This window comes from Setaria italica, chromosome II (genome assembly GCF_000263155.2).
Source record: "Setaria italica strain Yugu1 chromosome II, Setaria_italica_v2.0, whole genome shotgun sequence".
NCBI lineage: Eukaryota > Viridiplantae > Streptophyta > Magnoliopsida > Poales > Poaceae > Setaria > Setaria italica.
Genome location: NC_028451.1, coordinates 46,298,342 through 46,323,604, shown reverse-complemented (window position 1 = coordinate 46,323,604; position 25,263 = coordinate 46,298,342). Strand labels below are relative to the sequence as shown.

At 45.5% G+C, this 25,263-nt stretch overlaps 3 protein-coding genes across 4 annotated transcripts; 1 reads left to right on the top strand and 2 right to left on the bottom strand.

Annotated features, from left to right (window-relative positions):
* Positions 1 to 107: 107 nt before the first annotated feature.
* Positions 108 to 3,369, top strand: LOC101768469 (40S ribosomal protein S9-2). The gene is made up of 3 exons (XM_004958347.4): positions 108 to 247; positions 1,365 to 1,746; positions 2,990 to 3,369. Exons 1-3 carry the CDS (start codon positions 220 to 222, stop codon positions 3,162 to 3,164), a joined length of 585 nt encoding a protein of 194 aa, XP_004958404.1. The 5' UTR covers positions 108 to 219; the 3' UTR covers positions 3,165 to 3,369.
* Positions 3,370 to 5,503: 2,134 nt separating this feature from the next.
* LOC101768066 (protein MULTIPOLAR SPINDLE 1) lies at positions 5,504 to 10,106 on the bottom strand. Of its 2 annotated transcripts, none has more exons than XM_004958346.3 (11): positions 9,826 to 10,106; positions 9,687 to 9,744; positions 9,443 to 9,592; positions 9,296 to 9,355; positions 8,994 to 9,076; positions 8,864 to 8,921; positions 8,554 to 8,682; positions 7,175 to 7,364; positions 6,578 to 6,648; positions 5,968 to 6,177; positions 5,504 to 5,879 (listed from the first exon to the last, which is right to left on the bottom strand). In XM_004958346.3, the coding sequence occupies exons 1-10, from the start codon at positions 10,036 to 10,038 to the stop codon at positions 5,993 to 5,995; spliced, it is 1,197 nt and encodes a 398-aa protein (XP_004958403.1). In that variant the 5' UTR covers positions 10,039 to 10,106; the 3' UTR covers positions 5,504 to 5,879; positions 5,968 to 5,992. The 2 variants fall into 2 exon arrangements, with proteins under 2 accessions (XP_004958403.1, XP_022679807.1); XM_022824072.1 differs by having other exon boundaries at positions 7,238 to 7,364.
* Positions 10,107 to 13,556: 3,450 nt separating this feature from the next.
* Positions 13,557 to 19,349, bottom strand: LOC101767133 (vacuolar protein sorting-associated protein 25). The gene is made up of 9 exons (XM_004958344.3): positions 19,068 to 19,349; positions 18,823 to 18,976; positions 18,198 to 18,340; positions 16,434 to 16,524; positions 14,839 to 14,978; positions 14,514 to 14,567; positions 14,303 to 14,391; positions 14,136 to 14,205; positions 13,557 to 13,880 (listed from the first exon to the last, which is right to left on the bottom strand). Exons 4-9 carry the CDS (start codon positions 16,490 to 16,492, stop codon positions 13,759 to 13,761), a joined length of 534 nt encoding a protein of 177 aa, XP_004958401.1. The 5' UTR covers positions 16,493 to 16,524; positions 18,198 to 18,340; positions 18,823 to 18,976; positions 19,068 to 19,349; the 3' UTR covers positions 13,557 to 13,758.
* Between the last annotated feature and the right edge of the window lie 5,914 nt (positions 19,350 to 25,263).

Genomic DNA, 25,263 nt, shown 5'->3' with positions numbered 1-25,263 from the left:
CGTGGGCCGGATTCATGGTGCCCATCTAGCAAAAGTAGCCCATCTCTGAATAAGTGAACAGACAGACGCAAGCAATTCAAGCCCGGCCCACCTAATCAAAGCTAGGGTTTACCTCCCTTATAAGATCTCGTCTCCCACCCCCGCGCCTCCATCTCTCCCCACACCTCCTCCGGCGGCGGCGAGCTCGACGACCAACCGCGCCTACCTGCCGCGGCAGCCATGGTGCACGTCAGCTTCTACCGCAACTGTAAGATCCCCTCCTCCGCTGCATGATCCCCTTCTCCACTGCATTGTAAGCGTGCTGCCTTGTAACTTGCGAGAAACGCTGTTGCCTAGATCGATCCAGTTCGTGCTGATGTTCCCATGAGGAGCATCTAGTAGTGTTGTGTTCTGGAAAAGGGAAATGCTCTGCCTTTGTTCCCAGTGCTAGTAGGTTCTGAATAACACCATATGTAGTATAAGATGGTGAGCATGTTTTTCATATACACGCCCTGGTAGCAATTCAGGCGCTAGAGAATAAGCTTTTGGTTTTGGTGATTGCGGTTCTGTGAATATGTCGGGCATGCATTTGGTTTGAAATATGTGGCCTGATTGGTTGGCTGCACCAAGCTCCAGCCAGTCTCCACGGATGCAGCATGTAGCTGATTGGTTGCCTGACACCGTGGTCAGCCTGGCTCTGCGCATGCAAAACCCACCACCGAGCCAGGCTCCTGGGAACGCAGATAAGGTCCGTTTCACCGGGGTCTGGCTCGATGGATGCGGGTGGCTACCGGCTAATGAGCGTATTAAGCAAGTGATTAGTGTATATTAAGGGATATTAATATTTTTTAAAGGTGATTAAGTTTTAATGAGGTAAACTAAGAACTTTTAAAATATGCTTACACACGATAAATATCATAATGATATTTGTTTATAATATTTTTTCTCATGCGAGATGTACTTGTGCGGGCAACCAAACAACTTCTGTCCATGGCCTGTCCGGATGAATGCAGGCAACCAATCAAACTCATATTGCATCCGTTGAGCCTGAGCAGCGGGAGCCTGTCTTAAGGATACGAGCCAGGCTAGGCTAACCAGGAAACCAACCAGACCCATGTATACCGGGATCAAACCGTGTTGGATAATAATTTAGAGGAAACACCAAGCCTTATTTTTCAGTTGCAGTTTTGGTTTTTCCTCACCCTAACACTGATTATGAACATGATCCAAGGCATTTAGCTGTGCTTTGCATGCTGTAAACTTTATGGGACTATAAATTTATTACTGTGTATACTATTTGTTACAGGTTCCACTCTTTTTAGTTATATCTGGAAGCTAATTTTCCCAATGCCATAAGTAACTAATGATGTTGTGACTTGTTGCAGATGGGAAGACCTTCAAGAAGCCAAGGCGTCCGTACGAGAAGGAGCGCCTTGATGCTGAGCTGAAGCTGGTGGGTGAGTACGGCCTGAGGTGCAAGCGTGAGCTGTGGCGTGTGCAGTATGCCCTGAGCCGTATCAGAAATGCAGCCAGGGAGCTGCTCACCCTGGATGAGAAGAACCCCCGCCGTATCTTTGAGGGTGAGGCGCTCCTCCGCCGCATGAACCGCTATGGTCTCCTTGGTGAGGGTCAGAACAAGCTCGATTACGTGCTTGCCCTCACTGTTGAGAACTTCCTCCAGCGCCGCCTCCAGACCATTGTCTTCAAGAATGGCATGGCCAAGTCCATCCACCACGCCCGTGTCCTGATCAGGCAGCGCCACATCAGGTTTGTATCCACTTATGCATCAAAATCTACAGTTTTTTCATAAAATGCTCATAGGGAGTTGAATTGGTAACTGTGAGTGTAAGCATTTCCTATGTTTTGTTTGTATATATGACTGTTGTTCCTTAGAATTGTTGTATTTGGATGCCATATATGAAAATAATGGTTGGGTGCTATTATGTTCATACTGAATTTGCAATGCCCTTTTCTTCTCACAATTGGTATTGTTTGGTTCTACTGGTTATATATTAACTGTAATGATAAAGTTGATCTTTGATGGGTCATATGATGAAAAACCATGTGCAATTCTCACGACGGTCGTCTGAGACACTTTGTGTGTAATGTTGCAGTCATATTTCTCTGATGCCCCTTGACAAATTCAATACTTTTTTTTGTTACCATGAGGAATAGTTTTGTGTGACTGTTGCCTTTTCTGTATGGTTCATTTTATTGCAGTGTAATCCTGGTGACATGACTCTAAATGTTTTGAGTGTGTTTCAGTAATGGTTTCTACTGTCTTTTGTCCTGCATTGCTTATATTTTAATGCAGTTTCTGAGTTAAGGGTATAATATTTTTTTGTTCAAAATTCATGGTAAGTCATCTGGATCACAGTTGCATAGATTGACATTTAGTTTTTAAATCAGTGTTTTTGGTGTAAGTTGTTTTATACCTTCTCATTTCTGCCATGCTATTAGTAATATTTATCTTTATATTTTCTGTGGCACAATGAGGAGCCAATTTTGCTAATGTATCTCTGAGGCCAGAAGGTCAATGACTCTTATGTCCTTTTCATTCTGAGTGCCCTATTGGATGTTCAATTAATATGTTTCTGTTTCTCTTGGGTTCTTTCAATGTTTGATTGTCGTCAAATTTCTGTTGGATTTTCTTTAATTTTAATTCATTCATCCTTTTTGCCATTTTCAAACCTGGAAGCAACAATGTTATCTCTGTTTCCCATGGTTAGTGCTACATTTCATTGCTTGCCTGAGTCTGCTAAAATTGAGTTCTTTCCATACAGCTGCTTTAGCATAATGTGAGGTTTTGTAACATGTATCACTTTAGAGTATTATACTCCGTTGATAATGAACTTTGATGCCAGTGAAAGAGAGCACGTTTTTCATTTGTCATGGCAATCCATACTTTATAAATCCTTGCCGCAGTCCAGTAAATTTGGCAATTGGGTTCATTGAGCAACTGTGATTGACATTCATTTTGTTCCGTTGTACTAACCTTGTATGTTCACAGGGTGGGGAGGCAGCTCGTCAACATTCCGTCATTCATGGTCAGGGTTGAATCCGAGAAGCACATCGACTTCTCCCTCACCAGCCCTCTGGGTGGTGGCCCTGCTGGAAGAGTGAAGAGAAAGAACCAGAATAAGGCCACTGGCGGTGGCGGTGACGCCGAGGAGGATGAAGAGTAAGAGCTGCATAGGATTTTGCGACAGCAATTGGTTGAAATGTGAAATGAACCTTGTTGGAATCCTTAGGTGTTATTCCTGAGTTTTGGTGGTCTTGAATTCAGAATCCGGCTATGGTAGACAATTTTGTGATCCACTGACGCTTTAATTTCAAGCCTTGCATGTTTCGGACCTCATCAAATGTATGTTATGCGTGGCTATTTTCTCGTTTGGCCTCTGGGGGAGTCTAGGCCAGCCGACTCGCTGGTTGAAGTTCTGGATCATTTCGGTTGCCAATGCCAATTGTACATTTTTTTAAATACATGAACGTAAAAGCCTTTTTGTTTCACGAGTACCCGAATTTGTTGCCGTGTTGAGCACTATAATTTGCCTCCGTGCGCTGCCACTTATTTCGCACTTTAACAAGGGAGGTTTATTTCTGTATCCGTTTCCATGGAGCTTTGGAGCAGAAATAAACCTCCCTTGTTAAAAGTTTCAGTATGCAAAGCTAGCAAAGCAAACTCTGAGATTTTTGCAAGGTTATAAAGTCCGAACTGGAGGGATGCTTATACCAACGAAACTTCAAACTTACAGTTGAACATGCATTTTTTCCACTTTGGGTTTCTAATTTGAAAAATCCGTTCTTGTGTGCAAAAAGGGCATGAGAAGGCCAGCACTGCGTGCTCCTAATAATTCCTAAAGATGCGAGTCACGTTAAAGGGCATGAGAAGGCCAGCACGAACGTTGGAAGGCCGCCGGCGTATATGTCCCCGGCCGATCGATCCGAACGACTCGTATCCACGCGTGATCCACTCGAACGCCCTTGTCGTAGTAGTAGACGAGGCGGCCGTCCATCCAGAGGTGGCCGTCGGCTCCCACCGCCGGCCCGTACACCCGCGAGCCCCAGGACGGCATGAACCGCGTCGTGCCCGGCGCGCCCCTGAGTGGAAGCTGGTAAGGCTCGCCAGGAAAGTGCCGGAACGAGAACAGCGGCCGGAGCGGCCGCGGCCGGAACAGCCCCGCCGAGGTCTCCGCCTGCCGGCGGAGCGCGACCGCGACGCTGGCCTCGTCCCTGAAGACGACCACCGCCTTCTGCATGAGGTCGCAGACGGCGACCGCCGCGTCGGCGTGCACGTCGCCGGGCTCCCGGAAGAACCCGAGGCAGTATCCCAGCACGCAGCGGCTGTGGAGGCCCGACGGGTCCCCGGAGAGCTGGCTCGCGACGGGGGCCAGGAGGCTGCGCGCGATGGTCGCCGTCTCGACGACGTCGCCGTACAGCTGGCGGAGGTTCGCTAGGGTGACCGTTGCTGCTGCTGCTGCTGGAATCGGATGTTTCCCTCTTCACTTCTAATACACGATCGATCGGAGTGGCGAGACGAGAAGAACCAGCCGTTGGACGAGGAAGGAAGAAGAGCGCGCTGCGCCGTATTCGGATAACGGAGCCCGTTAACTCCCTTCCGGAGTTTGCTCTTGCTCCGAACGGTTTCGTGGTGACTCATGGGCCGGACTCGTCACTTCGCCTGTAGTTTCGTTGTTCATGAGTTTCTGTGCTCTTGAATTCAGAATCTGGCTGTGGTAGACAATTTTGTGATCCACTGACACTCATGTTTAATTTTAAGCGTTGACATGTTTCGGACCTCACCAAACCTATGTTCAGTTTCTGGACCTCACCGAACATCGGAATTTTTGGTTCAATTCCGCGGAGGAGCGATGGAGGGAATTCCGAACCTGGTTGAAGCTCTTCAAACTATATAAAGAATTGAGATATTTTCCACTTTCAAGATGAGAGGAAAAAATAGATTTAGGCTCTGATGTGGCAGAACTTCGTCAGTATTCTTAATGAAAGCTTATCAGCTCCAAATTGTTCACCAAAAAATAAATGCAAATTGCAATACCTCCTTAACGTTAATCAGATATATAAATCGGACAAGTACAGATCCGAGTCCAGATTACACAAGGTAGGGGCCAGATCTATTAGCAACCCCAGTCATCAAAAGTGTGAAGGGTGTGTTAATTGTTGACTAAAAGCCCTCCAGACATGCCTATTGTAAATTTCTTCTGATCGCGCAAGATAAGGAAACCATGACGGCAACATGCACGCCAGAGGTAGCAGACAACAGACTCCTCTGCACGGGCACGGCACACACAAAGAGCTAGGCCGCAAGTTTTTTTTCTTCTCGAACAAGCAGGAGTGCAATGTATTTTTGTAATTAAACAGAGGATAAGAGAAGGCTGCAAGGTGACCACGCGCATTCATACCTACCCAATATGGATGGCTTATGTGTGAGTAAAAGCTTGAATTTTGTTGTACTTTAGAATACCATATGCATTTATTCGTTTAGAACTGTAAATAGTAAGGACCAGTGTAGAAATTTTTAGCTGCACCTATATCTGCAGATTAGGCAAAGCATATCTATAGCAACTCACAGGGTATGAAGTCAAGTCAACAAAATGAAAGTAATCAACTACCAATAGACATGAAACGATGCCAGGCCACAGGTAGATACACTAATAGATTCCAAAATTCCTCTTGTAAACCAAATATAAATACGTGATAATTTCAGTGGACCAATTATATCATGCTTTGATTAGAGCATATTTGTTTGCAGTAAGTAATCATTCACAGACAACGATGCTAATACAACGTAATTTTCAGTTTTTGACTATGCTTGGTTCTGAATCATCCAATGAAGAATATACCTGCTTGCTGGGCCATTTTTTTATATGCATATAATCAACCTGAAATCAACATGCAGAAGGTGAGATGCTAGTGGTTAATAGAGAAGCAAGTAACCAGATTAAAATGCAATGACTTGTGTGCAAATACATTGAAAAGTAAGAGGTGGGCACTCTCAGCACAAGAGTTTGGAGAAGACTTCTGGGTCCAGCTTCCCCTGATGTGCAGCAGGAGCCACCTCCCTTGCCAACCTTCCAACGATGCGCTCAATATACACCACATACAGCCCATTCATGTTTTCCAGGATTTGCAAATCATTGCGTGCCTTGAGAATAGATCGGGCACATTCTTCTAAAAGTCCTGGATATATTATTTAAGTTTAATTAGGCACCTCTTGTGAGATGTATCATGCACTGATAGAGCAGTATTTGCACTGGCATTAGCTGCATGTATAAATTTCAGTAATTGCCCATTCAGATTTGTGATTAGGAATATAATATTCAATTAATAAACTTTTCTACATTGTGGCTGTACATCAAAATATAGCACTCAACCATGTAGTGCAGCAGCATAATAAAGAAATGAAAGATATTTGACTACAACCATTTGAACCAGAAGATTAGCACAGTAAAAAACAATGGATTTGGTGTGTCCTCCTCAGCTCAAGTGAGGATGTCTACACTATCATGTTGAGTAATGATGCAATTCATACAGCATAGCAAATAGAAAATAGGACCATCAAGGGCACAAAAGCACTAACTTTTGTCAAAATGCTCGCAGCAAAGCCAATCTTTCATGTAATCAGTTATTAGGAACTCGATTAACTGAATCCTGCAACATGGGACAAAGTACAGTGATATAGTTAAAGTACAGCAACTAATTATTATGTCCGGTAACAAGAATCAAATCAAGATAAACAATTATCAATCATCCATCAATAGAATTCTTCAGAGATTTCATGGCTCTAACAAATATCAGAGTATAGCTTGTTTGGATGAAAATTAATGAGTAAAGCCAATAAAAAGGAAATAATGTTCAGATACTTGAGTGCATCTTAACAAACTTGAAAAGAATTAGCCAAATAGTAAAACCGGTAGCCTTACAAATACATACAGAGAAACAGATTAGTGACAGTCTGACACATCCTCCATATATGAAATCAGGAAGCAGGCAATGTGTAAAATGCTGAAGTAGATAACGTTTTCATCCATAATTCCACGCCAAGGAAGTCAAATGTTTGTTTCTTAACTCCCAAGTGAGAAAGTTAAAACGAATACAATGGACAATCAAGATTGACTTAAGTAGTCAAGACTCTTTCAATGAAATCTAAATCAGAATGAATTGACAGTCAGCTTACATGATGAATATATTGCCATGGATATCAGGGAAAGCATCATCAAAAGGATCAACCAGAAGTAACCTTTCTGATGCATTCGAGATCTTTTGAGAAACTGCAAGGATTATCCGCTGACCAATAAACTCCTCATTCCCTAACTTACGGAACAAGTGCTGCACAGAGAACTGGGCATCTGAGCAGTCAACTGATCCTGCGAAATATTGAACAAAATGGAAGGAACACAAATCAATACGCTATAACCAAGCAAAATAAGATCATATGAACAACATAGATAGCAGATTTGACTAAAATAAAGCATAAAGTAGACGGATCGTGTTTTGTGTACGCCTTTGCTGGTCAGACCTACCAGCGCTGCAAGAAGCATGATAATGCTACGCTGGCGCCCACAACTGCAGCACCAGAGTAAGATAGGCTTTGTCCTTCAATTTGTTCAGATCAGCTAGTAGCTTGGGGATTAAGTTAGCTAGTTTGTTTGTTTGGCTTTTAGTGATGGCTCCATATGTTGGGCATCAGCCATTGAGTTTGTTAAGGAAGAGTGAATTTAATTCCCCTTAAACTAGATGCTCAGAGCCTCTGTTGATGGTGAGCACACGCCATGTCTTGCCTCTCCCACATTTCCAATCCAATCTATGTCATCATGAAAAAAACACTAAGATGTTTTGGATATAATAGAATGTGCAATATAAATGTGATAAAGCCTCCAACCAATTTATCATACTTGATACCACTTTCATTAGGACCACGAATCAACTGGTACCTAAGTTGTCCTCGACGTTACTTTGGACAATATGTAAAGTGCAGCTAACTGCTCATACTAATCTCACTTCAGAGGAAACTCGCAAGCTGCAATGCATCCTGGTGTATTTTCAAACTGAAATATTAAGGAAGGAAGGCATACTTTACTTTGCATTTGAGTATCTTACGCAGAATATCATCTATGACTTGACAAGTTCAACTTAACACTCTCCTTAAGAGAGATACGGCCACATGAAAAAAAAACAGTATCCTTGGAGCATCAAGCTCCTGTGCTCTACTATAGAACAAAAGGGGCCTAGGCATAAGGCCACCACAAAATATTGTGAAATATGAAAACAATCAACATGAATTAACAAAGAACAGCTGAGGTGCCCAAACTCCAATCAAGTTGATTGAAGGTCAAGTTCACTGCCCTACAAAGTTTTTATCTCGAACATGCAGGACAGGTGCATGAGATTTGATCAACAGAGGAAAACAATGAATAAACCAAAAAATGTCATTCCATACAGGTGAACTGCCCAAAAAAATGAAACTGCACCATGGTATCACTTTACTTATGCTACTCCCGAGGAAAAAACACATGCAAAATATATTAAACTCATTAAGAATGTAACAGGTGTCACCTGAATCTGAAGTACCAGCATTTTCAGGAACAGTGCACATCCTTTTCATCAAACGAGACACTAAACCATCGATTATCTCCCCAACTAGCTCCTTCTCCCTTTCTGATGATAGAATGTTCTTCAGTGAAGCTGAGCAGGTAAAGTGATTACCAATTGATTAGCCATGATCGTTTCAATCAAATAATAGATTGCACAGTAAACATGAGTAAACTTTGCCATTTGAATAACAATAATTTCTGTGGCATTCACCTTTTTGTATCAGATTAATGGTCAGATTCGTTAAACACACAACAGCTCAATTGTAACTTACCCAGAATGAAATCCACTGCTTGGTGAGAAAATGTAACAAATGAGGGGGCAGCTTCTCTCTGCATAAGTAAATCTAACTTCAAAAATGTGGAATAAACGATCTTTGTTACAAGCAGATGGTAGAATTGTACTTTGGCAAAAAGGCCGTCTGATAGCTCCACCAGGAAATCAGTCGACATGCTAAGCTGCTGCATCTCATCCTCACTGTTGAGATCTGCACAAGTGAAGCAATTGAAAGTACAGCTTAAACAATTATAATATTTCCTCGTGCTATAGGAACCCTATAGTCAGAAGAAGTGAGTTTAACACGGAAAAAAATTTCTACTGTACTTTGATGGGTACAGAAGATCTGCAGTCCAAAGCAAAGTTGTTTCTTAAAATTTTTGGTGCCCAACATCAAATTATGACTCAGTAAATTCAAGCTGAAACTAACCAATCAAACTACTCCTTGGAAGTGGTCGATCTACTCGGCGTCTCTTCTCCTTCCACCGCACTGTTACATCAGAACAGAAGCGTAAAATTCAAGTAGAACCCACATAAAATTCAAAAAGTAGCACATCGAAACCAATCGGAGGCATACCCAGTCTGAGGAACCTCCTCCTCAGCACCTCGTCGACCCAGTGCTCCCCACCGCCGCCGCCCGGCTGTGGCAGCAGGTCCCCGCACCCGTCGAAGAAATGGCACCGGCACGAGGCGACCGGCGGTTCCATCTCCTCCCCGCGCGCCCCATCTGACCCGACAGCACAATGAATTTACCTGAGCCCGGCAATGGGAGTTTGTTAATCGAACAAGCGCGGCGGATGGATTGGCACTCGCGTACATACCTTGGAGGAGCTTGAGCTCCTCGCGGAGGCGGAGGATTTCGCGCTTTCGGTCCTTGGCCTGGGCGGGAGAAGGAGATCGAATGTGAGAGGCGTGGTTAGGGTTTCAGTACGAGGGGTGCTGCGGCTAGGGGAGATGGACCTTGCGCTTCCAGTGGAGGAAAGGCGCGGATGATGTGGATGTGCCCGCGGCGGCGGAGGCGGTGGCGGCGGCTTTGCCGGGGAGGCGGTTGTAGTGGATGAGAGCCATAGCGAGCGCGGCCTTCAGAGACGGCGAGTCTATCCGCGACGAAGAGGTGGCCGTCGCCGCTGAAGCCGTCGGCGTTGGCGGGCGGGAGGGGGCAGGAGGACCCATGGCGATCGCGGCGGCGCGGGCACGCGGGAGCCGGGAGGTGAGAAGTGTGGCGGCGCGGGCCGGTGAAATAAAACGTGGTCAATAATTTTACAGAAACCCTCTAAAATGATCGCGAAAACTGATCGCGATCCGACATAAAACCCCCCTTAAATGGATCGCGATCAACGCGATCTAAATATTTAGACAAAACCTCTGAAATGGATTGCTAGTATTAATCGCGACCCAATTACTTATATAAAAACCTTTAAAATGGATCGCGATCGTTAATCGCGATCCAACTATTTACGTGAAACCCTCTGGAACGTAATCGCGATCCAAATATTTAACACCCCAAATCCGGGTTAGACCCTGGCGTGCGCCTGGCGGCCGGCGCATGGCGACGGCGGGCTCCGCCGGCGAAGAAGCTCGGCACCAGCGGGACGGGACGGCGGAACTAGTAGTGCCTAGGCTGTCTCTGAATATGGCGGATCGACAAAGGCTGTCTCTGAAGGTGGCGGACCGACAGAGGCTGTCTCTGGAGGGGGAGATGGGGACCAGTTCATCGGAGTACGGCGGGACGGGCGGACGGCACCGTCGGAGCACGCCGCCATACAGTGCCGTTGAGCAGGGGCAGAAACGTCGGAGACTGAGATTCCTCAACTTTTACGGGCACGGGGGCAGCCGAGATGCAGGTGGACTGGTGGTGGTGCGCCGCCGAACTCGCGGGTGTCGTGGCCGGGACCCGGCGGCCATTGAGGTGAGCTGGGTCCAGCACTCTAGCTGGTGACAGAAGCCGGCGGCGGCAGGTAGGGGCTCCTGAATCCTAGCCCTGCAGCAACTTCAAATTGACACGCGGTTGTAAGCTATTGTTGTCGATTTCTGCTCTCGCGCCGGTGAGGCCATTGCGAATTGCGATGGACACCGCCGCGCTCTCCCTCCCACCACTGACCACTCCACCGAGCTCCCCCTCCCGTTGCACTCACCACCTTGCCTTCCCAGTTCCCACTCCACGTCCGCCTCGCTGAAGTCGCTCTGCAAAGAAGGCGACCTGTGTCAAGCACTGCAGGCTGCAACGGCTCGTGGCCCGGGCGGCGCCTGCTCGGGAGCACTGAGGCTGGGTCCCGGATCTTGTCGCGGTGTCGCCGCCACGAGGGCAGCCGCAGACAGCAGGAAGCTTCACGCGCACCCCCTGGCCACCAGTTCCCTAGACTAAGACGATGATGGCGTTGCTTCTTTGAGACGATGCTGGTCTTAGGTACGGCCCGGAATGAGGCGTGGACGATGCGCGCCGCCTGCTCGACGGAGTGCTCGCGTCCTGGAACGCGATCGACGGGGCGTACCTCTTGTTTGGGAGCACCAGCGAGGCGATGCCAATCTGCAGGGCTATGCTCGGGTTGCATTGTCGCCGAGGGCCATCAGGTTCAATGTCTCTGCTACCTTGATCTGCTCGGCTGCAGTTTGCTCCTCCATGTCCACTTGTCCAGTGGCAGCAGCAATGAAATGAACACGCAGCCAATTGGTCAGGGAACTAACCAGCGCTGCGCTGTTTACGTTGATTCCGAGTCTAAGTTACGTGTCTTTTTCTTCAATGTAGGCGCAGGTGAACATAACCATGATGCATCATGCATGGAGGTAGCTGGTGCAGAGGCGCCTCAACTCAATGCACCTTTGCTTCTGTTCTTCTGTTCTGCAAGTTCAGATACATGTCAGTTTAGTGTTGTCAACTGCAAATTAATTTGTACTGATGAGGTCCTGAAATTGGCAGGGGAAGTTCCTTGGTACACCTGCCTGCTGCCTTTTAGGAAATGGAAGCCTTTCCCGGGAACAGTATGCTCACTATCAAAGATTACTATGTCTCTCTCTTCCGTGCATGCTTGCCAAACTGAGTTGATGGTTTGAACAAGCTCAGTGTTCAGCATAGCATAGCAGCAGTGATAGAGATGGGGGGTGGCATCCTTGATTTATCTTGGTTCTTGTGGTAAAACTGAATGGAACCAGGATTTTGCTTCCCATTTCTGATGACATTTAAATATTACAATGTCCACTGGTCAGTGATATGTTAAATCTTTTTTACTGATATTTTAGTTAATTATTAGTTACTTATTCTATATTCTTTTACCTTTTGTTTTTGGCTGATATCCTATTGCCTTCTCTGTCGGATTTCGATTTATGCTGTTTTCTAAAAAGGGAAAAGTCAATTTTACTCCCCTCACCTATTTACTTTATCCTCTTAACCCCCTAAGCAAAATTTAAATTCACTTTACTCCCCCGAATTATTTCATTTATCCAATCTACCCCTAATTAGATTTCTCTTTTTTATATCTTCGCATACAAGTTGAGTTTTGATTTCAGATTTTGTCACTTGACTTATAACTTGATGCTCTACGATAGAAAAATACTTTAGAAATTTTTCATGATTACTTGTCGTACAGTTTTGTATATCTAAAATCAATTTCATATTAAATATTCCTAACCTATGAAAATAGTCATGAAAGATTCTTAGTATATTTTTTTACATAAGGCATCATGTTTTATATCAGCTCAAAAAATTCAACTCGTACATGGAGAAACAAAAAAGAGAAATCTTATTAGGATAGATTGGATCAAATGAAATAGTTAAGGGCAATAAGGTGAGCCTAAGTTTTGTTCGGGAGCTTAAGCGGACAAAGTGAATAGGTAAGGGGAGTAAAATGGATATTTTCCTTTAAAAAAGATAGATGCTAATGTGTCGCAATGTGATTTGTTAACAAGGTGACTTCAATCAAGTTATAAAATTAATAATCAAGTAGTGACAAAATCTTTCGGGCCTAAAAACTGTTCATACAAATGGGCCATCAGACGTCGCGTGGGAAGGTTTAAGAACTGTTCATACAAATGGGTCATCTAAGTATAAACTTCTTGTGTTGGGGGGGAATTGAGTTGTGCGAAAATATAAAGGCAAACTGAGTTTGTCGTCCTCTTCTTCAAGAAAGCAGCGCAAAGTGCAAATATGGACGGGAGGCCCAACCCATCATACTTCACTAACTGGATCGATTGTCTTCCATCCACCACTTCGCAAAGTCGCATAGGCTCCCCAAGTCCCCGCAAACAGTTTGTGAAATGACCTCAAATGCCAATTGCCATCCACTAACCCACCACCCCCGGTTCATATTATGCCAGTGGCTGGCTGCTGCTCATGATCGGAGAATTATATTTTTCTCCTTTTTTCGAGCAACGATAAATTAATAAATAAATCGAACGGGTGGATGGGGATGCAAGAAGCTGCTGCGCCCACAGATTCCACTGATTGGGACAGCCTGCTGCTGATTGATTCCTCGTGGTCCACCTGTCAGTGGCGGGACGGAGGAATCCAATTCTTGCGTGAGAAAACGCTGGAGGGGATGTGGATCCCAGTTTCTGCCTGGACGGCTGGTGGTGGTTTCTTTTTCTGTGAACTCAACTGGGTGATCAACAGCTCAGTTCTGGGAAGGTTCTCGAGTTCCGGTGCCTACCAGCATTTTCAGATAAGGGTCAGCTCCACGGCATCAGCACAAAAGGCATGAGCAGTTCAACCGTTCTTGTCAAATTTCACCACAGCAAACCAGGAAACGATGAACTAGGGGAGTTTAGCAACCGCAGCACTCAATACTAACATGCAAAAAAATACTGCTACTCGGGAAGGATGTGATGTTTCACGTCATGTTCAAAGACACTGACTGATCCGTTTATTGGTCTGCCAGTTTTGAGGATTTGCAAAGAAATTTACACAGAAAATTTGACGCCTTCATCATCGGCCGAAGTGCCTTTGAAGATAGCTGCTTTGCCTTTCTGTTCCAACTGCCGCAGAGCCCGCATGAGAACACTACGATCGATTCCCTCAAGTTCTGTAACAGAGTCCACGCAACAGAAACAAACTGAATAAGGCAAAGTGCAGTTTAGGAGGGCAAATGCAATTGAACTATGAGATGTATGCTTTATTCCCCGATGAAGTACCACCAACAACTGAGTATAAATAAAGTAAATATCTTGCCAGAGTACTGTATTGCAAGTTGCAATGAAGTGAGTCCTGAACAAATTTTGAGTTTCCTGACAGAAATAGGCAAATCTGATCTCATCACTTCAAAGTTTCTCAAACTCACCAGTTCCACGAGTATCGGTTCCAGAGCGTATTTCTTCAATGGTCATTACTTCCAATCCATTATCCTTTACCTACAAGCACAAGGCAAAGAGAAATATCATGACACAATGAACAGACATAAATAGATAGCTCCTAAGAAAATATGGCAAATAGAAAACGAAATCTTACAAAGTTTATTAGGAAATTGGCCCAATCTTGTATCCTTAACCAAAGAATGAGGCACTTCTTGTGACCTTTATCCATCCACTCTGCACGACCTGCAGTTTCAGCACAAATTTTAAAAAGATGCTGAATCTCAAACCAAATGACACCACACTGCATAAATTTATCATAAGATACAAGAGTAACTAAAAGTAGTATTAATGGTTATAGAATAAACCTTCACTGACAAGAGCTGCAAGGAACACTTCCTTTGCTTCGTGGCTAAGAGATCCTGCATTACAAAAAGCATGTAAATGCAGTGAAATGACTAAACAAGTGTGCAAAAAATTATAGTAATTTAGAGTGGTGGACCATTTTATGTGTATAGATCGGTACAGTATACACAAAATGATTCATGATAGGTCTTTTGTGTAAATTACTGTCATGCCAGATTGCTCAGCACAAATTTACAGGTAACCAACAAACACTCTAATACAACATGCTTTCTCTAAAACTGCAGCAAACAATATGACAAAACTAGGATTAAGATGAATGCATATTACTCTCGATCTTTGGATTGGAGAACAAGGGGAAATCTTCTTCCAGTGATATCGTATGTATCTTTTGACTTCTGCAGTAATCAAGTATCAGATCTTTCCATAACTGTACTTGCTTTTCCCGCGTTTCGCGCACAGGCTGCAAACTGAGGGATAATATGTTACCATAGCATGCCAGTTTTCAGTTCTTGTATTGAGAGAGTCGTTGAAAACAAGTTCACATGGAGTTCTTGTAGCTAGATTTGAATATAATGAAACAGCTATTTTTAATAATGAGCAAAGCATAAAAATGTAATAACGCATTATTGGATCTCAAAGAGGCTGTTGAAATATGCAGGAAGTATCACGATCTAACGGAAAGACTATTGTTTATGAAATTGGAACACCTCAAACTACATAGTGTGCTAATATGATAGTACTAAGATACATGTATCAAAATGTTAGTTCAGTAATTTTTTTCAAGAATAACAAGGTATTGATTCAGAAAGACTTAAGCTTGTATGTTTATTGAGCCATGTACATTCTAATCTGGGCCTTACTGTATAAATTTGTGAACAGGAACTGTTGGAAAAGGCTGGCTTTGAATCAACAAGAGCATCATAACATTTAAAAGTTTTGCAATCTTCATGTACATCTACTGGATTTACTCCCTCCGTCCTATAATACAAGGCATCCAAACGTTCAAAATTTGTCCTCAAATACAAAGCATTGTAGGCATATTTGGATGATTGTTCATTTAATTCTTCCTGAAATTGACAAGATAAGGGTGGCTGATTGGTGGATTATTACGACAAATAAGTTCTTTGTTATATGCAATTGCTATTAAAAGAGCCAGACAACAGGGGTACATGCGTCTTTTGCTACTCCTGCTAATATGTCCTAAAATCTCTTGGATGCCTTGTATTTCAGGACGGAAGAAGTATGTTGCAGTTCTTCACTAAGGAACAGGAAAATACCAATACAGACAAGAACAGTTGTCGTAATCTGTGGAATGACATGATATCTTATTTACGAACCATCTCTAAACAAAACTGAGGGGATGGGGTGAGTTTCCTTCAGCGCAGCTTACGAAAAGCTTACAAATTTGGAATACCTAAGTACTTGCACCAATTTAACTTTACTGCAGGGTAAGCTACATAAATGTAACTGCAAATCATTAATGCGCTGTGAATATTGTCCAGAAAGCTTAATGCGAAACTAGCAATTCATCAGTATGAATTGGATAGATGGTGAATTTCCTAAACTAAAAACTCAGAGACAGAAAACGAGCACCATCTACGCCATTATCCCATTTGTAAGTAAACCAATTGACTACAACAAGCATAAAAGCAAGTAGTTATTCCATTCCATTAAACAAGCATAGCACTTGTACACTAGGAGAACAAATTTTTATTGAACTCTTTGCCCTGAAAACTCTGATTATGACTACAGCCATCACCAATTCAGTCATCTCTTCCTCTTGCAGTCTGCAAGTTTGAAGACAACAGGAACACTTTGTGGCATTGTTGCTGACAGCACACACAGGCCTAGTGTTTGTATTCACTGAAGAGTTTGGAAGAGAGCAAAAGGCCGTGGACAGAGCCCGAGTGAGGAGGGATTACGTGAAGTAAGGTGGGTAGTTGAAGAAGGGCGGCAGCCTGAAATCCCCCAGCCTCTGCATCTCCACTCCTGTGCTTGCTCAAAAACCAGGTGCTGCAGCCATTCAAATATCATCTCAGAAACAAAGATTAGAATCTGATTGCTCTTAGGGGGTGTTTGGAAAGAGGGTGCTAAACTTTAGCACCCCACTTTTAGCACACTTTTAGCACTTGAACTCCCAAACAGGGGTGCTAAAAGGTGAGTGCTAAAGTTTAGCACCCTTGTTTTCTTTAGCACACCTAAGGGGTGCTAAAAGGTGCTAATGGGTGCTAAAAGTGGTCCCAAGCCCACTTTTTCCCTGGTTGCCCCCTCTCTCTCCTCTCCACTTTTCACCAAGCCAGTCATAAATGAGGTCAATGTAGTCATTTCTCACCCAAGGTGCTAAACTTTAGCACTGTATCCAAACAACCTCAAGTGCTAAACTTTAGCACTTTATTTCAGGGTGCTAAACTTTAGCACTGTGCTAAAGTTTAGCACAAGGTTCCCAAACAGGGCCTTAGCAAATGAAGGGAAGACCCAGAACAAAGCCAACTTTCTAGGAAAATCCATCCAGGGCATACTAGTAAGGTCCAACTAGTCAGCCAGCCCGACAACATTTCAGGCCTGAAAATGGACCGATGCATCGAAAATGGACCGCTCAAGTTTGAGCCTACTTCAGCCTTTTAGACCTGTTCAGTTCCGAGCCCGAGTAAGTCTTCGGCCCAAAATCCGTTCTCGATCTCCACCACCTGCCGGCGGCAAGTCGGCAACGATCTGCAGCATCACCCAGCGACGAGTTGTCCGAGAGCTGCTGTGACCACGGGACGCCGGTGAGTTCCTTTCCTCCCCACCTTGTTCTTTCCCGCTCTGGCACGGGCACACAGCCTCCGCACCTGGCCAATAGTCCAACAGGCGGCCTCGTCAACAGCTCTAACCGTAGTTCGTTTTCTCCCTCCCAGTCAGCCAGTGCAGCCGTACCCCCCGTCCCGCCCGCGCGAGCGCGACGCCGCCTGGCGCCAGCCACAGAGCTGCCCGACCCTCCAGCCGCGCCGCCGCCGCTTGGTCCCGAAGCGTCGATCCAGCGACGCCTGACGCCGCAACGTGTCGCGGCCGCGCTGAGTCCCTCACAGCCTCTCTGCTGACTGCTGTGCAAGCCTGCATCTCTGGTGAGTGGTGATTGCTTAGCCTGAAATTGCCAAATTGTTGTGCAGATTTGCATAGCTTGCCATGAAATTGGTGTATATGTTAACATATGAATGTGATTCAGTATTTCAGTAGTTAGGGATTTGCTAAGCTTAGCCCGAGATCACAGCCTGATCTTTTGTGTGTCGTTAGAAAACTGAGGCATGAATACCAAATATTGTTTACCTAATTGTGTATGGCATGGTTCTTAAGGTGATAAGGCGTCTTGTGGTGCCTTGGGTATGCCTTATCACCTAGGTGACAAGTCTATATATACCATATTGCACATTGGAGTTTTGGCTAGGCATACGGCATACCCTGGGTCAACCACCTGCTGTCCTGCGATCCAGCTCTCTCAACCCATACCTGCGAGGGGATTCGGTGGTGGGTGTTGATTTTCCTTGGTTTGCTGTGGATTATTTCTAAATAAACCCTTGGATGGATTTTCCTAGAAAGTTGGCTTTGTTCTGGGTCTTCCCTTCATTTGCTAAGAGCAATCAGATTCTAATCTTTGTTTCTGAGATGATATTTGAATGACTGCAGTACGTAATGAACATGTCACTTGCCTTAGCAGTTGTCTTGGCGCGTTTGTAACGGAGATTGTATGGACAGGCTGGTGGGGGAGAGCACAAAGAAGTGGATGACGATGCCAGTGTGGGCACCGTTGCGAAGGACAAGAGTGCACTTGAAGTAGGCTCGCTGTAGAGGACTGCATATGTGCAAAAGAAAATATTGTCAGATTAATGCTTCATGGGGGCTACAAATGTATCTCAGTATAAGTAAAATGCAAAGTAACAGACTGATCTAATTAGTGCAAAACAGACCGGTCACTGAATGCAAACTAAGTGCAAAAGCAAATGGAAACTGGGAGCAATTACCAACTGTCAATGGTTGCAGAATTATAGCAACAGCACTTGACTGTAACTTTTTTAGATAATGGATAAAACATCTGCCTCTATATCCACATTTGGATATCTATAGCCGAAAATTACAAGAGTTCTTAGACTGTAACTAATAAAGGATCTCGTCCAACAAGCTCGGAGTAATTCTTACCAATGCATGGGGTTACCACATATCATGAACCGTTATGCATTTTGAGGAGGATTTTGTGCGAAACAACTTATAGAGGAATCCATTCATCCAATGTTGCAGAGCAATGAGAACAAATATAAAGGGAGGGGGCGGTGTTACCTCTGGTGGTGACGCTAGGGCCGGGATGTGGCGGGTGGGAGATCTGCTGCTGGACTCGATTTGTCAGGCGGGGGGTGCTGCGGTGGAGACGGCGGCCGCCGCGAGCCCGGCGCCGGTGGGGGCGAATGGTCCGGCGCCGGCGACGAAAAGCCCCCTGCAGTGGCGGACCCAAGATTTCAGAGCAGGGTATGCCCATTGCAAAAAAATATTTAGACGAACGACATAAAAAGTTCACAAGAGATTACCTCGCTGGCCTGGGCGCCTGGCCGTCGCGCCGAGCGGGACGCCGGGATCTCGCCCAACTGGCGGCGGCCGAACGCGCGGGCCGCGGGGGCGGGGGGCGCCGGGCGGGGCGGCGGATGGCGCACCGGCGCCGCGAGCGCCGAGCAGGCGAGCGGCCGGGTGGAGGGCAGTCTGGCGGCGGCGCGGGCGGGCAACCTGGAGGCGCGGGCGGGCGGCGACGCGGCGGCTGCGGCACGATTCCGCGTCTGTTGGAGCTCGGAAGCTGCTCTACGGCCGGATTAGGGAGTGGGCTCTGGGCTCGCGGGGGGGGGGGGGGGGGGGGATCCCGGGAATGGGAAGGCTAGATGGCGGGACGGGTGGGCTACTTTGGACGCGAATGCGAGCCAGAAAATAGTTGAGAATATCAATTTTAAGACATTAACTATATTATACGTGTATATATATCTCTAAGAACTACTAAATTTTTTCCAAAAATGTTAGATATGCTTAGGAATATCCATGCACAACTGTGGGTCCGCTCATGGGCCCCTGCTTCGTGGATGAGGCAGGAGATGCTGCGGTGGAGACGCCGACTGCCGCGAGCCTGGCGTCGGTGGGGGCGAATAGTCCGGCACTGGCGGGAAAAGCCCCTCCCCTAGTGCTGGATCTGCTTTGTGGATACCGCGTCGAGGACAGAGGGAGGCCGTTGCTGGGGATGATGGCGGCAGACATGGGGCGATAAGGAAGTGCATTGCGATGCGATGCGGGGAAGAGAAAGAGAGAGCAAGAGGAAAGGAGGTCGGGCGTCTGTGCTAGTAGCAATGTCAGTGCTAGTAGCCCAGCCGAACGGCTGCGCTTATCAACCCAGCTGGAAACAACCCAGCCGAACGGGCGTGCCACCGCAATCTCGTCGTGATATGACATCATAACAGGTTACTCGTCGGATATCACTTTATTGCTGGTTCCACCACTTTCTTGCCGCATACTCTATGGTTTTTCACCTATCTATGCTTCTATTCTTGCCCCTCTCCTCTTCGCTTGATTTATCAATTCGTCTCTTCATGTTCGCACTTGTTCATTCGATTCTGTTTTTGCTTCTATTCCGCTATTCTCTGTTCTTGCTGCAATCGTCTCCCTTAAGTTCTTACTTGTCTGCCTGCGAGCTACCATGGCTTCTAGTTAGTCTCTTGACATTCCCTCTACTGTTTATTATAAGCATTACATTTAGAATGGCTAATGTGGATGTTTATTATAAGCATTACATTTGGAATTGCTAATGTGGATGCATAACCCGTTAATCATCTTGAATTTGGGAATTGGCTCAATAAGCAACATTTTAGATCCAGTTGCTGATTCGAGGAGACCACCATACCTAATTGATGGCGAGGCTATGATGTTACATCTTACATGTAGCTTTATTACAGCTAGTGCTGGCACACTACGTAGTCCTATCCCACTCCATACTACCTATTTGATAACAAAGCTATGTAATTACACCTTAGATGTGTTTTTGTTAGAGCACGCGTCCGACCGGTGGAGCCTATGGTCTCTGCCGCATGGTTCAAGATGTCTTGCTTGTGTGTGAATATATGTGTGTTGTGATTGCCTAAAGAGATAAGAGCTGGGGTGCTCGTATACGATGATATCGATGTACAGAGATGCTACCTAGGAGGGTTCCTCGATTGATGAAGCAGTTCGGGCTTCGTATGCAAGAGTTTTCAGTGTTCCATTTCCTGCCAATCCAGGTGACTATAGACTACCTTGTTGCTACGCTTACTCCCACTATAAATTTTAGAGAAGCACTACATGTGTCGGCTTTTGTTATTGATCAGGCTTAGTACACAGCAATGACGTTGTAGAGATTGATACATATGGCATGCAACACATATTAGATCTTATCTATAAGAGCCACGAGGTTAATACCGTGATGCTACACAAGTACTAGAGAGTTGCGTTTGTTGTGCTTGGGAGTTCGGAGGTTAAGACTGTGATCATACACATACTATATATGATTCTTATAAGTGTACATACTTTCATTTTGTAGATTCACATTTTATTGCTAAACGTATGACATTCTGGTACATAATTTTTATCATAAATATTTTTTAACTACTCGCAAATAAACTAACAATTTTAGACACATAGGAGCACATAGTCTCCATATCATTTGCAAGGTGCACGACTTTACGATCTTTATAATCCAACTCTCTCATCACATGGGTCATGACACATCGTCATCATTCCAACTCTCATACTCAAGTGATAAGCCAACTCCTAGACAAGTGATAAGAAAATCGCTATTCAATTGGCTTCTATATAATTTTTTTTAATAATTGATCGTATTGTTGTTGTTCTAATAAAAATATCAAAATTAGTTAGTGCTCGCATATGGTCATATTTAAAACATACACACTATCATTTTTATCACCTAAAAATAGTTAGTGCTTGTCATATAATACCCTTTATGTATAATATCATTTATCTAGAAACATCTTTAGAGTAGCAAGTTTTATATGATTTCTATATTGTCTGGGAAGAGTGATATACCTTCGATTGCAATAACATTCTTAAAGTTTTCTTTACGAGGTAAACATTTACATAGTTGACATTCGGTGGCTACGTTAACTTAATATTTCAAAAAGTAAATTTTAAATATTTTCTATCAAATGTGAACAACCTAATCCTAAATTATGGTAATTATTATCCTAATCAAAATCCAAGCCCCGTAGGTAAGAAGAAATTCATAATGGGTAGCTGGACAAACCTAATTTTGTTTTACTCTCAAGGCGATCAAACCACAATATCGTAATAGGCATTTCCCGTGTCAATTGTTGTTGACTTTAGTTGAATCCCGAACTCGGTCAAGGCTAGCCACATCGACACGAACCAGCACGCAGTTGAACCCCACATGTCAACATGCTCTTATCCTAGACCGCTCAAAGAACAAGAAGGAAGGATGAGACCTCAAGAGGCCAAATCCACCCAAATATCTGCATCCATGCTAAAGCCCGCACTGAAAATTGACACTGAAGCTTCACCATGGTGGGCGGTGGCTACTGGTTACCACTATTCTTCACCATAGTTTGGAGCAAGGGTGCTTCCTCCCCAAGCGTCATCCAAGCCACCTTGGATGGAGGCACGAGCAGGCAAGGTTCTTCGTCATCCCCCCTTACACCAATTTGGTGGATGTGCAGGATTGCTGTGAGCTTCCCGCTACTACAAATTTCATCATCTAAGACGCCCTATCACCGCCGGTTTTAGGTAAACCGGCAGTGATATAGTATCACCACCGGTTTTTAAGTAAATACGGCAATAACACTTAAAATCGGCGAAGATGCGCCGCCGGTTTTTAACACCAGCCGGCGGTGAAATGGAGCACGAACCCGAAAATTTTCTTCAATCCACCTAACTTGCGAGATCTCACACGTCCGCCCTCATCCCTCCCCCAATCCTTGCCCCCCGGCCTCCTCTCTCCCATGGATGCAGTAGCCTAATTTTACTTGGTACGAAATTAAGGAAGAGAAGGGTAACGGTAGGTATATACCTCGATAAGTCCAGGTTGGATGAAACACGGTGGGAAGCCTAAATTGAGAGGTGGGACAGGGTTGCACAGCCCGATCCGCGTCTCGACCTCAGCTTGCTTCCGGAGCGCGGCCGTGACCTTGGCAGCGGTCCTGAAGACGACCACCACGATGTGTAAGATTCTGCAGATGACCGCCTCGATGTTCCCGAACACTACTAGAAATATGAGCATTCATCCTTCACGTTAGTACTGAACTTAGTACACGAAAAGTCGTCCGGTACTAACGCGTGAAATTAGTACCGGGTAGAAATTTTCGATCCTTGGAGGCTTTTTAGTACCGGACAATAACACCGACCGATACTAATACCATTGTCCGATAGTAAAAGACCTGGACCATTTAGTACCGGGCAATAACACCAGTACCCCGTGAAGTACCATTTAGTACCGATCAATAACACCAACCGGTATTAAATAGTGACATTTAGTACCGGACGGTGTTATCAACCGGTACTAAAGGCCTCTCCACGGTTTACTTCGAAAGGAAAGCATATCTAACTCAATCACATGTGCTGTGTAGGTGAGATCGTAAGGAAGGTTTGCGCGAGGCTTGAGGTCGTGAGTTCGAATCCCACAGACCGTGCACGTGCATATTATGCGTGAAATTCATGTAACCTGTGAAATTCGTGCGGGAACCTCCGGGAACGAGCGATACCGATCAAGCGCCTTGTACTAAAACGGTCAGTTACTAAATGATATATTTAGTACCAGACATTTTAGTTGGATATTTAGTACCAAACAAACGATATTGAAAAGGGGTTACCGGAAGGCCACGGGATCGGCAAAGAGGGCGTCGGTTTGGTCGTGCACCCGCATCGGACGCGACAACCGTCTCGGAGACGACGGACTCCGATCCGGAGGAGAACGCACTCCTGCCGCTTGGCCGATGAGCACAAACAGATGCACGCGAACGAATGCAGCACGCTCGCCATGTGTTTCTCCTTTCCGAACACGCGATGCGCTAGGAGCAGCAGGTGACACGATCGCGGGAACCGAGGCGAGAGCAGGCCCCAAGTTTTTAGGACAGGGCCGAGGTGGGGGCAGCGGGCAGAGACCGCCAGCCGGCTGTTGAATTGACCGCCGTCCTTGCTGATCACTCGCATAGGATGCTATGGTTCGTTGGATACTTTCGGCCCTGACAGGGGTCCGGGCCTGACGGACCAACGTAAAAAGGCTGAAGCCTTAAGAGAAAAGCGCAGAGGACACAGTTCAGACTTCAGACTTCAGACTATTCACCCCAAAAGGGCCAACGCAACGCACGCACCGAGCGCACATGCACCCCAGTGTGTGGGACGGGAATAGGATACCGTCCTGCGCTGCGGTCCTCCCCTATCCAAAGAAAGCCGCTTTGCAATCGCATCAGTGACGGCACCTGGCTTTTCGCCAAGCTGACAGCTGACGCTAACGCTACTTCCGTTCGACGTGCCTTGCCCCGTTCCTGCTGCAGCTCGTTTGCGGCTTTTTCCTGAGAAATTTTTGAACAGCGAGATCAACAACAAATGGATCCCGCCACTGACAGTGATGGTAACTTGATCATTTTGCGTTCACAAGATATGGAGCAGTTCGTTAAGCAATGGTCAGTCACTCACAGTAGTGCTCTGGAGCCACTGCATCCTGGCACTGACAGTGACGGTGGCCGGAGTTTCGGGATTAGCCGTTGCGGCCCCTTTTGAAAATGAGCTGCTTGGAACCGAGCGAATGGCCGGGGCGTCGTGATCACCCCCGCATACCGTGCACAAACGATGACTTTCACTAACCACTTACCACTAGTTAGGTTACCCGACTCCAAATGCTCGGTTTTCAAACTCCCAAATCCTCTTTTCAGCCGTTCAAATTACCGGCCGTGTTTTTCAAACCATGGCGTAGAAGTTGCTGGGACAGCCGGACCGGATGGATACGGCAGTTCAGCAGTTGAGAGGCATCTCACGCCAACGTGTCACTTTTAATGTTTTTAAATTCTATTCCTAGTAGCTACAGAGTATACTTGTACGGGTGTACCTACCGGGACGCAGTGTCCTGTGACGTAGAGGATCCCCATCGTACCTAGTTTCTGTCTGGCTACTCGCCCATCTGTCAGACTTCAGAGTACTCGACGAAACCAATAAACTAATCTGCCGCCTGATTCAAGTGATTTGACTAATTGACTGAGCAACCGGCACCCTCTGCTGTAGTGTGCCAGTGCCGGACTTTTCTCTTCGGGCCAAATTTGGTATACTTGGTTGGATTAGCCGCATACTTAGCCGCCGTACACTGTAAAACTGCACTGTCACAGAGTAAACTGAAGCCTGAAGGTGAATGCTACTAGCACTTGATTAAATGGAAATGCAAACAAAAGGCTGAAACTCAAATTTCAAAATTTGAAAGAAGGCGGCTACGGTACCCTTTTCGGTGCACGAAGATGAATCATTCTCACAAGAGTCGTATGCTTGGGGTATAGCCTCTCAGTACCCTTCAAACAGTAGATAAAACGTAGGAGGAGCGTGGCACCATAAAACGAGTCACACATGAACTCTCCTCTCTCACCTACGGCATGAAGCAACTCATGTGAACCCAATTCATCGAGTGAATGAAAGATAAAGAGGAAACATGAGAAATATGGGTGTACGGAAAACTCTGTTATGTCAATAATTTTTAAAAGT